This window comes from Chiloscyllium plagiosum, chromosome 5 (genome assembly GCF_004010195.1).
Source record: "Chiloscyllium plagiosum isolate BGI_BamShark_2017 chromosome 5, ASM401019v2, whole genome shotgun sequence".
NCBI lineage: Eukaryota > Metazoa > Chordata > Chondrichthyes > Orectolobiformes > Hemiscylliidae > Chiloscyllium > Chiloscyllium plagiosum.
The window spans coordinates 2374011-2388758 of record NC_057714.1 but is presented as its reverse complement, the minus strand read 5'-3'; the positions used below and the strand labels follow the sequence as shown (position 1 = coordinate 2388758).

General features: G+C 40.4%; 1 protein-coding gene across 1 annotated transcript in view; it reads left to right on the top strand.

Moving 5' to 3' along the window:
• Nucleotides 1-14748, top strand: part of nek10 (NIMA-related kinase 10) — a 196602-nt gene that overhangs the window by 52322 nt on the left and 129532 nt on the right. The window contains exons 8-10 of the mRNA XM_043689493.1: nt 7177-7401; nt 8985-9124; nt 11725-11786. Of these exons, the coding sequence (XP_043545428.1) occupies nt 7177-7401; nt 8985-9124; nt 11725-11786 (427 nt within the window). The remainder of the gene's footprint in view (nt 1-7176; nt 7402-8984; nt 9125-11724; nt 11787-14748) is intronic.

The window sequence follows — 14748 nt, the reverse complement described above, 5'->3', positions numbered from 1 at the left end:
CTCTCTCTCTCTCTCTCTCTCTCTCTACCCCACCTTCACACACACACACACGCAAGTCTACGGAGTGAATTTGCATTTGTAGACTTGAATTTGCAGATACATTCTATTTTGTTCAAAAAGCACACAAAAAGCAGTCAGTCCATGTGACATTTTATAAATTCCTACAGTCTGACTTAAGGTAGGGATACAGACAGACTCTACCTTCACACCTTTAATAATACATTGTCTGAGTTGAGATACTGAGATATCATCTTTTCTTTTATACTGATAAAACCTTAAGTTATTTTGCAACTGTGACTTGAAAGAAGTTCTGGGATTTACATATTAATCACTCGAAACCTGCATCTCCATTCTAAGTGATTAAAGACTTGACAGCAATATAAGTTTGTTCAATACACTGCATCAGTAATGTGGCACGCTGATCTTTTACTATAAATTCTGTGTCCTATGATCCTGCACCACTAGCTACCTGATGAAGGAGCAGTGCTCTGAAAGCTTGTATTTCCAAATAAACCTATTGGACTATAACCTAGTGTTGTGTGATTTTTAACTTTATCAAGAAACAAAATGAATCAGAACAGAATAGCAGACAAAAACACATCTGTTCCTGATGCACTCAAGTATTTTCGGGCTTTGTCTGAGCAGAATGCCAGTGGAACGGTGTCACCTGCCCTGACAGCCCTGGATGCATCTGTTTCCTCAGTCACCGCTGCAGGTATCAGATCAGCCTTCTTGAGAGTGAACCTAAGGAAAGCGACTGGCCCAGATGGAGACCCTGGCCTTGCAATTAGATCCTGTGTGGATCAGCTGGCAGGAGTATTCACTGACATCTTTAACCTCTCCTTGCTACAATCTGAAGTCCCAATCTGCTTCAACAAGCCCACCATCAACCTGCCTCAATGATTACTGTCTGGTGGTTCTGACCTTCATAATCATGAAGTGCTTCGAGAGGCTAATTATGGCTCACATCAACTCTAACCTTCCAGCTTGCCTCAATCCCTTGCAATTTGAGCATTGACAAAACAGGTCCATGGCAGATGCCATTTCCCTAGCCCTACACCCAGCCCTAGAACATCTGGATAATAAGGATACCTACGTCAGGCTTCTATTTATCGATTACAGCTCCACCTTCAACATTGTGATCACAACCCAAACTAATCTCCAAACTCTGAGACCTAGGTCTTGGCTCTGCCCTTTGCAACTTGATCCTCAGCTTCCTGACCCACAGACTGCAATTAGTGAAAACAGACAGCAGCACCTCTTCCACAATAATCCTCAACACCAGCACCCCACAAGGGTGCATACTCAGCCCCCTACTGTATTCCTTGTACGCTCATGACTGTGTGGCCAAGTTTTGTCCAAACACCAGTTATAAGTTTACTGATGACACCACCATAATAGGCTGAATATCAAAGAATGACGAGACCAAATACAGGAAGAAGATAGAATGATTGGTATCATGGTGCAAAGATAACAATCTCTCCGTCAATGTCAGCAAAACTAAAGAGTTGCTCATCAACTTCAAGAAGAAAGAAAGAGGACATGCTCTTACATATATCAATGAAGCTGGCGTGGAGAGGGTCGAGAACGTCAAGTTACTGGGAGTGACAATCACCAAACGTCTGTCCTGGACTACCCGTATAGATGCAATGGTCAAGAGGGCACATCAACACAGTTTCTTCCTCAGGAGGATAAGGATATTCAGCATGTCCATAAGGGCTCTTACCAACTTTTACAGATGCACCATAGAGCATTTTCTGTCTGGGTGCATCAGGGTTTGGTACGGCAACTGCTCTGCCCAAGACAGTAAGCAACTACAGGAAGTTGTGAACACAGCCCAGACCATCTTGTAAGCAAACCTCCTATCCATTAACTCCATCTACACATCTCATTGCCACGGAAAAGCAGCCAACATCATCAATGATCCCTCCCACTCTAGTTGTAACCTTTTTCAACCTCTTCCATCAGGCAGAAGATACAAAAGCTTAAACACACATATGAACAGATTCACGACAGCTTCTGTCTCGCTGTTATTTGACTATGAATGGACTTCTCAAATTTCAAATCTAATGTCGATCTTGCTTTTGTGTATTTGTGTAGCCATAACTTTGTATGTCTCACTCTGTTCAATCACCCTAATGATCCGTATACCTTGTATGTTATGATCTGCTTGTGTGGCACGCAAAACAAAACCTTTCACTGTACTTAGATAAATGTGACAACAATAAATCAAATCAAATTAAATCAAATAGGCAGACAGCAATGTGTAGAGATAAAGTATAATTAGTAATTGGGGACAATAAGAATTGGGAAAAATTAAATATGTGGTACATTTCTTATTGTATAAGATATTGATTCTGAAAGAGTTAATGTTGAATAGTAGAGGATTTCAACTTCCCAATATTAACTGGGATAGACAAAGTGTGAAAGACTTTGTTGTTCATGTTTTGAATGCTTCAGCCTGTTGCTACATAAACTCATTTTACTCAGGCAATGTATTCAGATTGATGAACAAAAGGGTCAGAGTCAACATGTAATTTGACTCAGTTTTGTTCACAGAATACAATAAAGACACAAAAGAGGCCAAATGATGGAATGTCATCTAAAGCCCTGCTCTTCTGCAATAAATCTCCAGATTCTTACATTCACTACGCTCCCAGTCTCAATGTTAAGTCTCTGCCAGAATCCTTTTGTAAACTATCACTGGCTACCAGTGCAAGTTGAATTGTGGGAGCTTACACAGTTCAGAGGATCAAAGGGACCTTGGTATGCATGTCCATAGATCCTTAAAGAGCGGTGGATATGGTTGTTAAGAAGACGTATGGGATACTTGCTTTTCTTAGTCAAGGCAATGAATACAACAGAATTGAATACTGAAGCTATATATATAACATAATATAATATAATATAATTTAATATTTGTTAGGCCACGGCTGGACTCCTATCTGTTTTGTGACCACAACTATTCACGTTATACGTTAATGATCTGGATGAAGGAACTGAGTGTATTGTTGCTAAGTTTGCAGATGACACAAAAATAGATCAAGGGACAGGTAGTATTCAGGAAATGGGTAGGCTGCAGAAGGACTTGGACAAGCTAGGAAAGTGGACAAAGAAGTGGCAAATGGAAGATAATGCAGGAAAGTGTGAGCTTTTACACTTTGGTAGCAAGAATCGAGTACACTATTTTCTAAATAGAGAAAGGCGTTGGAAATCTGAAGCACAGAGGGACTTGGGAATCCTAGCTCAGGATTCTCTAAAGGTTAACATGCAGATTCAGGTGGCAGTGAAGAAGGCAAATGCAATGTTAGCATTCATTTCAAGAGGGCTAGAATACAAGAGCAGAGTTATACTGCTGAGGCTGCATAAGGCTCTGGTCATACTGCATTTGGAATATTGTGAGCAGTTTTTGGTCCCATACCTAAGGAAGGATGTGCTGGCATTGAAGTGGATCCAGAGGAGGTCTACAAAAATGATCTTGGGGATAAATGGCTTGTTGGATGAGGGGCTGTTGAGGACTCTGGGTCTGTATATGATGGAGTTTAGAAGGATGTGCGGGATGCATTGAAACTTAGAGAACACTGGAAGCCTGTACAGAGTGGACGTGGAGAAAATGTTTCCACTAGTAGGAGAGACTAGCATCTGAGGGCACAGAATCAGAATGAAGAGACTATCTTTTAGAATGAAGATGAGAAGGAATTTCTTCAACCATAAGGTGGTTGTTAATCTGCGGAACTCATTGTTGCAGATGGCTGTGGAGGCCATGTCATTGAGTATATTTAAGACATGAATAGCTAATTTCTTGATTGGGAAAGGGATCCAAGGGTTACAGTGAGAAGAGAAGAGAATTAGCTTGAGAAACATATCAGCCCTGATCAAAATCCAGAGAAAACTCAATAGGTAAAATGACCTAATTCTATTCCTATATCTTATTGTCTTTTGGTCATCACACTATTGGAAGGATGTGATTACAATATAGAGGGTGTAGTGGCGAATCATCAGCATGTTGCTTGGCCTGGAGCTGTGCAGAGATGAAGAGAAACTGGAGAGGTGTGGATTATTTTTCTTAGAGCAGAGAAGGCTGAGGATGGAATCAGATGGAGGTGAGCAACATTCTGAGGTTCATCGACAAGAAAATTAGGGAGAAATCTTTCCCGTTAAAAGAAAGGTCAAAAACCAGGGGGCATAATTTTAAAGTAAAGAGCAAGAGGTTTAGAGGGGATTTGAGAAAGATATTTCCACCTAAGTGCCTGTTCGTATCTGGAACTCACTGCCTAAAAGGGTGGTAGAGATGAAGACGGTTAAGCCCTGTTTAAATGAGAGCTTGAAATGTCATAGCATAAATGACAACAGGACAAGTGCTGGGAAACGGATTAGAATTTCTAGATATTTGACAGCCGACACAGCTCTGATAGGGTAAAGGATCTCTTTACATGGGAGAAAAACTTTAAGACTCAATGAATTTGCATTATGCTCCACCCACTGTAATGACATTGTACAGTCTTTGGGTGGAGAGGAAACTATGTAGCACAAGGCCCTGATGGAGATTTGTGCCATCTCTGGTTCTGAGAGCTTTTGTAATCATGCCTAATTGTATGTGTTGCTATCAGAGAATAAACAGCATCTTGTTGTGTCAAACAAGTGCCTATTCTCAGTAAGTCTCAACATTCCTCTACCCTGTTAATGAGATAGCCCATTAGACTCAGATTAGGGAAGAGGTTGAGGAGGATATTTGTATCACAACGGTGTCACTACCTCTGAGTCAGAAGACCTGGGTTCAAGTCTCACCTGCTCCAAACATGTCTATTAACATATCTGACCAGGTTGAATAGAAATATCAAGAGAGGATGATTGCTTACAGCACTCTATACAAACCATAACCCACCTGTGGTTTGTAGTGCAAAATCAAACAGTATTGAACAACGTTTGGTAGTGCAAGGACAAAAAAAGGTTATGTGTTAGGGGAAAAAGAGGTGAATGACAGAAGAGTTAGTTTTCTAGGACCAAAGAGTATTGCGTTTGTGCAAGAACTACGCTAAGGAACAAAGAGCAGGTATGCTACTGGCTGAAAACAACACGAAGAAAACCAATATAAGAAAAGAAAACAAGCATAGATAGAAATTATAGACTGAAATTGTTGAATCTGGAGTGCTGTAAAACATCTTAAGTTGAGATTCAATGGAACAGTGCAGTTGGCCAAGAACAGAGATATCAGTGTTAGAGTAAGGTGGGGAATTAAAATAACGTGGCAAGAGAAGATTGGAGTCATGCATGGAGACTGAACAGTGGTGTTCCACAAAGTAATCACCCAATGTGCATTTGCTTTCCCCAGTGTGGAAGAGACTATTGAATACAGTAATCTAGATTGAAAATAGTGCACTATTTCACATGGAAGGAGTCTTATTGCTTTGGATGGTGAAAATAAGAGGTAAAAGGGCAAGAGCTACATTCTAGCATTTGCATGGAAGATGGCACGGGAAGAAGGGTCATCGACAAGATAATTAGGGAGAAACCTTTCCCCTTAAAAGAAAGGTCAAAAACCAGGAGGATTAATTTTAAATTAAGAAGCAAGAGATTTACAGGGGATTTGAGAAAGGTATTTCCACCTAAGTGCTTGTTCATATCTGGAACTCACTGCCTAAAAGGGTGGTGGGGATGAGGATCCTCAAGACAGTTAAGCACTGTTTAAATGAGAGCTTGAAATGTCATAGCATACAAGACAACAGGACAAGTGCTGGGAAACGGATTAGAATTTCTAGATGTTTGACAGCCGAAATAGTTCTGATGGGCTGAAGGACCTCTTTACATGGAAGTGAATTTGCAGGTAGTGGTATTCCCATGTATCTGCTCCTCTTTTCCTTAGAGATGGTAGTGGTCATGGGAGTGGAAGGTGCTATCTAAAGAGCTTTGTGCACCTTGTAGGTGGTACACATTACAGCTGTCCTTCAGGGTTGGATGTAGTGACATTTTTGGATGCTGTTACCTCCTGGAGATGACTTTTGCCTGGCACTTGTGTGGTTCAAATGTTACTTGCCATTTGTTAATCCAAACTTGGATCTTGTCCAGGTCTTGCTGCATTTAGACATGGACTGCTTCAATATCTGAGAAGTAATGAATGGTGCTGAAAATTGTGCAATCACCAGTGAAGATCCCATATCTGACCTTATCATGGAAGGATGATCGTTAATGAAACAGCTGACAATGGTTTGGCCTAAGACACTACCCTGAGGAACTCATGCAGAAATGTTCTCAAGCTGAAATGACATGACAGAAAAGTTAGCTTACAAGAACGAAAAAGACTTGGAAAAGACAATTAATATTCATTATAAGCCCATTGAATTCCACTGCTACCTTGACCACACTTCCTTTACCTTGTAAGGATTACACTCCTGATTCTTCTATCTTATCTGTTCTGATACTGCAACTTTCTACAACAGCACTTCTGGGAAATCTTCTTTTTATCCCTCACTTCTAAGCCAGTCGCCATCCATATTTGGAAACATATCACCATTCCTTCAATGTCGCTGTGTAAAAATCCTTGAATCCATCCTTAACTTTATGGGTCTGTCTGCACCAAATGGACTGCAATGGTTTAAGAAGTTAGCTCATCACCATCTTCTCAAAGGCAACTAGGAATTGACCCAGCTTGCAAAATCCACATTCTGTAAAGACATCGCTCCAGTCTTTCAACCATCACAGAAACTTTCCTTTGTCTTTGTCCCACCTACCCCTTTGCTAAATATAGTTACAAATTAACTATTCCCAATCCTGAAGAGAGCTCTTTGGCTTGAAATGTTCGCATCTGAGTCGCTCTCCACAAATACTGTCATAAACCGTTGAGTATTTCCAGAAATTTATTTGAGGTGAAAAATGTTAAGTGAACCTGAGCATCAAGTGGAAATTTTTATGAGCGATAAAAGACGGATAAATGCAGCTTGATCTGGTCTTTCCCCAAATTCTAGTGTGCTGTATACATAGATTGCGTTGTCTTTGTGATGATTTGATAGTGAAAAAGATTTTTCTTGATTAGTGGAGGTTGTCAGTGATTACAGTAACACTAATATTTGGGGATTTCAGCTATACAGGAATAAAAAGTCGATAACTTTATTTCTGTCTCTTTACTGGAAGCATAAGGTTATTTATGATTGGTTTCCTAAATGTTAATGACGTTTACAGAATGACTGCTGAGCTGCTTCGTCTACTATGTGCAGACTCTCAAGTGAGAGAACAGGTGAAGATTTATGAAGGAATTCCCATTCTGCTTAGTTTGCTGCATTCTGACCATCTCAAATTGCTATGGAGTGTTGTATGGATTCTAGTTCAGCTGTGTGAGGATCCGGATACCAGCATTGAGATTCGATTGTGGGGAGGCATCCAACAACTTCTTCACATTCTACAAGGGTGAGTATAAAGAAAATAATAAACATAGTGAAGCACCATTTAATTTTATTCTTTCATTTTGGCTATCTGAAAAATGCAATCTGATTGTATAATTTAGGAACATACCTGTAAACATTAAGCCAATTAAGGGCTTTGGAAATATAGGAATGAGCATTCTGCAATTACAGGTAACTTCAGGTAAGACCATAAGATGTAGGAGCAGAGCAGGCCAATCCATGAGATCATGGCCGATCTTATAATCCTGAACTTCATTTCTTGCCTTTCCCCATAGCTCTTTATTCCCCTACTGATTAAAAATCTGTTTGTCTCAGCCTTAACATACATTAAGCCTCAGCATCAACAGCCCTCTGTGGTAAAGAATTCCACAGATTCACTACTCGCCGACAGAAGAAATTCCTCCTTGTCTCTTGTCTTAAATATGTGATTTCTTTATTATACCCTCTGGCCCAAGACTCTCCCATAATGGGAAGCAACCTTTTCACATCAACCCTTCAAGTCCCCATGAATCTTGTTTATTTCAATAAGGGCACCTCTCATTCTTCTGAATTCCAACAAGCACAGCCGCAACCAATTGAATTTCTTTTCATAAAACTGTCCCTCCCTATCTGATATCAACCTAGTGAATCTTCTATGGACTCCCTCCACTGCCAGTATCCTTCCTTAGTTAAGTGACCCAAAACTGATCACAGTATTAAAGCTGGAGTCTGACTAGCGCATTTTAACAAAGCCTCCCTATTTCTGTATTCCATTCCCTTTTGAAATAAATCCCTATTACCAGCTGAACTTGGATGTTAGCTTTCAGTGATTCATGGGTGAGGACACCCAAGTCCCCATTCTGTATCTTTCTGCAGCCTTTCTCCATTTAAGTGATATTCAACTCCTCTATCTTTCCTGCCAATGTGCATGACATCACATTTTCCCACTTTAGATTCCATCAGCCAAATTTTTACCCATTCACCTAACCTGTCTATATCCCTCTGCAGATTTTTTGTGTCATCATCAGCGGTTGCCTTAAAATTATAAGCATTTCCCCTAGCATTGGAAAGTCATTTACACCATGCATGAAGTAACTTTGCTGCTTCTTGTGGTTTATTTTATAATGTCAAATTTCTCTTTGGAGGAACCCTTTGTGCTATTTTATGTTGAATCTGTTCCTCCATAACATGATCCAACATAATTTTTAAAAATACCTTTTGATTTAAGATCCTTTTCTACATTGCATAATTGGTATATGGGTCAAAGGTTCACAAAATTGATCAAATTTGAACCAAGTTGTACAAGATGTTTAGTAATATTTTGTGTGTCATTTGCTAGTAGAGTACAGTTATACTAGATCCAATCCATTCTGTTACCTTAACTCATAATTTTGGCTTTCTGCAATGAAAAGATTATGTACACAGTGTAAAGGTTCTAATTGGTGACATTATTATTGTGAGTATGGAATAAGATATCTAATATCTTTCCATCGTGTTACAAAGAGTTAGCAACTATAATAGTCAAATTATACTGAAATTGATTCATATTCTTCTCATGTCCATATGTGTTTGTTACTTTATAGAAATCTCTTTTTTGTGTATTTTTAGAGATAGAAATTTTGTATCTGATCGCTCTTCAATTGGAAGTTTGTCTAGTGCTAATGCTTCAGGAAGAATTCAACAACTTCAGCTGTCTGAGAAACTGAGCATACAAGAAATTCAAGAGAATACATTATCTTTGCAAGAAGGTATAGTATTTTCCATTGAACTGGAGATCTAGCATAAGGATTATAACTATTGACACTGTTCCAATCGGGTAAGGAGGATGAATCAGCTCCTCTCTTTTCATTATCCCCATTTGGCTACAACAAAGATTTTTGTTCTTTTCATCACGAGGCTGCACCTCTTTCCACAAAAATATAGTTTAGTCATTTATAGCAGTGAGGAGCCAAACACAAAGAACAGAATCATATTTTTTTTTGCATAAGTGAAAATTACAAAATTTCTCTCAGTATCTTACCAAACTTGTCTCATTAACTTCCTATCTCATCCTGATGGCATCCTTCATGTCTGATTTTATTTCCATCTTAACACATGCCATTCCTGGAAGAACTCACTGCTTATTGAATATTTGGTGAAAGACCAGCATCCTTGGTATCTGCACCATATTTAAAAGGCTATTGTGCACCCGGATGAGCTGGCTTTTTGAAGCCGCTCTGCATGGTCTTGGACATAGTGTGAAGATGGTGGCAAAGAGGAAGGTGATGATGTGATTCTCCAAAAGAGACCTGGAGATGCTGGGAGATGGGGTGGTGCAAAAGGCGGACCTCCTCTTTTTGGTGGACAGGCAGAGAAAGCCACAGCATCAGACTCTAGCAGCCTGGTCTCAGATTGCCACCTGGGTCAATGCAGTCTCTATGGTGCTGAAGAATGGCCAGTATTTCTGCAAGAAAGTCAGTGACCTTCTGTGCTCCACCAGGGTAAGTAGCACACTCTTCTCTCAGCCATCTCACACTCAATCTCTACTACTGAACCTATGTCTCACTAAGGCTCATTCTCTGCCAACCTAACAATTGCATTCAACATCTTCTCTCATTCACTCTCAATCTTCAATCTCCCACTAACACTGCATTGCCTATGCAATGCCTACTCACTCACAACAGACACTGCACCATCTATTCTCCATCTGCACCAGTACTAACAGCCAGGTCACTCATTTTCAGCTCACTCAGGAAATGACTCAGATGAGTAGCAGGATGCCTGACAATAAACTCTTCACAGGTGTCAGGAAAGAAACTTTCAGAAACTCTTAAGGCAAGAGTACCGAGATGTTAGAGAAAAGGTTGGCAAGGCTGCCTCCTGCATTCCCACCACTGAAGGTACTGAGACTCTGACAGCTTTAGACAGTTTGGGAGCACAAACTGGTAGCATCTCACTGTGACAGCTCTGCAACTGGCCTAAAGAAGAAAAGCTAAAGGTGCTGGTCGTCAGACAATTATCAGAGATAAGGCACTTGTTCAGCTTCAGGCAGGAAATTATCCAATATTGCTCCTTATTCAGAAGAAGACCGGGCAGTACCATGAAAGCACCTAGCAAGAAAAGAAACCATATGCGCACCTCTCAGACAGCTCCTCTCATGACACTCCAGCTGTGGCTGGGGGTTTCCTTGTCCATCCTGCTTATTGTCTCCACCCCTTGGAAGTTGAAGCCAAGTAGTTTCCACTTGCTTCTATCAAGAAGACCCACAATATGTCTGGGCCATCCAGACAGAAGCACTGCTGCATCTATGTGTAATGATCTTCTGGGACTAATGATATTGGTAGAAAAAGGGATGAGGTCCCCAACAAGAATTTGGGGACTAAGGTAGCAAATAAAAAAGCAGGACCTCAATGATTGCAATCTCTGGATAGGTGATAGAAGTTATGATTGAGCTGTGTATAAAATCAGCTGAACCATTCCTGGAATAGTGTGTGCAGTTCAAGTCATCACACTGCAGGGAGGATGTGATTTCACTAGAGAGGATACAGAAGAGATTTAACAAGATGTTGCCTAGGCTGGAGTGATTCGGCTATGAAAAGAGACTGGACAGGCTGGTTTTGTTAGAGCAGGGAAGGCTGAGGGGGAAACTGATTGAGATGTATGAATTTCTGTGGGGTGTAGACAAGCTATATGGTGGGGGGTGGGGGGGCAAACATTTCCCCTTAGTAGAAGGGTCACTTATCAACAGATGCGGTTTTAAGATAAGGAGCAGAATTGAAGAGGGGATTTAAGGAATAAAAAAATTCACCCAGATTGTTGTGGCCATCTGAAACTAACTGCCTGAAAGAGTGATAGAGACAGGAATCATCAAGACATTTGAGAACTACTTAGATGAGAGCTTGAAATACTACAGTGTGCAAGGCTATGGGCTAAGTGCTGAAAAATGGGTTTAGAACAGAGGGATATTTGATGATACAATGGGCCAAAGAGCCTTGTTACATGCTGTAAAAACTCCACGACTCTGCGATTAGCATCTGTCCTGTTAACTCTGACAATGTCATAATTTAATTATTTTTACTACTTTCTATAAAGTTTGTTTTAAATACATGATTTAACATTGGGACTTAAACCACCCATTATGTGCACCATGACACTTCCTGAGAAATGAAACATATTCCTTAAATGGTAAGCCATAGTAAATACTGCTAAATGTGTTAAATTATTCACAATAATAGTAGTCTGGAACATGTTCCAGAAATGTAGACCATTCTTTGCTGGGGCATTGTTACTTGAAATACTTGAAATGTCAAATTTGTTTGTAATTTTGTATCAAATGTTAGTTCCTTACTGACTTCTTTTGTCGTTTCAGCATGTTGTGCTGGTATCACTGAGCTGGTACTTAATGATACAAATGCTCAACAGGTTGTACAGGTTGGTATGCTGAAAATGAAGATCAGTTATTATTTTCTAAAATAAATATTGTTTTCAATCAAAGTCAAAACTTCTTGAACTGTATAGTAATAACAGGAGAAAATAAATTTTAAAAAGAGGAATACAAAACTGCTGGCTTCTGAAATTGTGGTAAGATTAATGAAGATGTGGGCAAAGCTGAAAAGTGGAGTGAATTCTTTAGGTTGATATTTACAGGAGGAAGAGTATATTGACTGCAACAAAATGGCTGTTTCAAGGTAGTAAGAATCGGAGATGTAATGGAATTAGCATTACTATTCGCTTATTACTTAGGATGGAGACTTGAATATAATGAGTGAACCAGAGGGGCTGGATAAGGCTTATCTTAAATTTCTTGGGTACCTCCAGGATGTAAATTGCAGACAATGTTCCCACTAAGCGGCCTGGCTGTGCAACCGTGCAGCAACTTGGGGGTCCCACGTTGCTGATTGGTGTGCTGACGCATTGTTATCTGCATGCAGAAGTCACTGCCACTTGTGGATCTGTGCAGCAGACATTTTTAAGGAAAAAAAGACTTGCAGAAATCATGCTAGAAATATTTTGGGTTTTTTGGATTACCTATCTAGATTTTACACAGAATTATCTGCAAAACGTTCATAGAAAACACCAGAATAATTAATAAACTTATAAATAACATTTGGGAGCATAGAATTAGGAGCAAGAAATTGAATTCTGTTGTGCACATTTTTTGGGCATAATGAGATCCCTGAGAGTTTAAAATCGAAAACTGCGGTGCACATATCCATTTGTAGGTCAGGACTCCATACTGGTGCATGGATTAACACACGAAACATAAATATCTACTGAAAGTATGGGAAACAGATATTTCATGATATAATTCAGCATGCATGTGATTTGACTCCAGGGTTCCATTTTAGAGCTCATTGTTTTAACCTTGAACAGTACTAAAGAACATCTACCCTCAACAACATTGTTTAAAAGGATCATATAGGTTAGTTACTAGTTGAGTTATTTTGTCTGGCACTATGATTCTATGTCTTTTGTTATTTCTTAATGTTTATTTCAATGCAAAAGTATACCAGTGCAAAAGGACCTTTGCTTTTTCCAAGATTTTTCCACAAACCAATTGTTCCCAGGCACAGTTAGGAGTTAAGAAGTATTCCCCTCGGAATAAAGCATGACTTGGCGAATGGATAGACTAAGGCAGGAAAATGAAAGAAATGATTGAGTTGAGAAGATATCAGCAGGAGTCTGTAATTGCTCAAGGTACTCAAGGAGAACCTTGCTTATTTGAACAATCTATGAGAAGTCTATGGACGTTCTCTTTGAAATCTCCCACTGGCTGCAGCCACATTTGTAACCTCAGAACAGACGTAACAAAATCCCTGAAAACAAACTGGAATGTTTTTGGAGTAATTATAGTAAGTTCATGATTTTACAGGAATACTGAGCAGAGGTGACCTGTCCAGTAAGACAGTTGCAGTGCCTCTGGATCTGCAGTACAATGGAATATAGGCTGTGAACAAAACATGTGCCTCTGCCAACTTAGCCCAGAATTCCTCTATATCCTTGATTTTGATGAGTTGATCTAAATAGGCCAACCAATGCACCTAGAATCTTGGTATGCATGCTCTTCAGTGTGTTTCTGTATACCATGTTATTGAGGTCCTCACCTGAGTCCTCTGCAGAGGATCCTGTCTTCAGCCTCACTCTCTGATAAGCTGGCAGACTAAACATCCTTTTTCATAGGGTATCTACAGCCAATTTGTATCCAGTAGTTCATTATGTTTAGATCCAAATTCTATGCTGCCCACTATGTAATTGAGTTTGTGTCAATTTAATAATGCATCGTCTTCATCAGCATTGCTCCCCCTCTTCCCCTGCAGATAATGTGGCTGAGTATGCATCAGTTTTGGATGGCTGAAATTGGAAAACCAGAAAGGGAGTTTGGGATTAGAGGAAAGAGGTTGGTGTTGAAAACAAGTGCTCTGTGAATTGGATAGGTGCAAACTAAGAGTTGAGAAGAGGATAAGGAAGGATCTGCATTGTCAATATTCTCTCCCCAGACTCTGTTGCTGCTGTCCCCATAATGCTGACTGTCATTTCCTCTGTAGCACTCAGGAGATATAGGAAATTTGTGCGAAGATTTGTAGCTCGGGTGCTCATTGTTGTGGTTCTGTTCGCCGAGCAGGAAGTTTTTTAAGGAAGGATCTGCATTGTCAATATTCTCTCCCCAGACTCTGTTGCTGCTGTCCCCATAATGCTGACTGTCATTTCCTCTGTAGCACTCAGGAGATATAGGAAATTTGTGCGAAGATTTGTAGCTCGGGTGCTCATTGTTGTGGTTCTGTTCGCCGAGCAGGAAGTTTTTGTTGCAAACGTTTCGTCCCCTGGCTAGGCGACATCATCAGTGCTTGGGAGCCTCCTGCGAAGCGCTTCTTTGATGTTTCCTCCGGTGTTTATAGTGGTCTGTCCCTGCCGCTTCCGATTGTCAGTACCAACAGCCACGCTCAGACAACAACTCACCAGAACGAAGGAACCGATACCCAACATGAGCAAGACGAATGTAGTGTACAAAATACCATACAAGGACTGCACAAAACACTATATAGGACAAACAGGAAGACAGCTAACAATCCGCATACATGAACATCAACTAGCCACGAAACGACACGACCAGCTATCCTTAGTAGCCACACACGCAGACAACAAGCAACATGAATTCGACTGGGACAACACTACTATCATAGGGCAAGCCAGACAGAGAACAGCCAGGGAATTCCTAGAGGCATGGCATTCATCCACAAACTCCATCAACAAACACATCGACCTGGACCCAATATACCAACCACTACAGCGGACAGCTGAAACTGACAACCGGAAGCGGCAGGGACAGACCACTATAAACACCGGAGGAAACATCAAAGAAGCGCTTCGCAGCAGGCTCCCAAGCACTGATGAT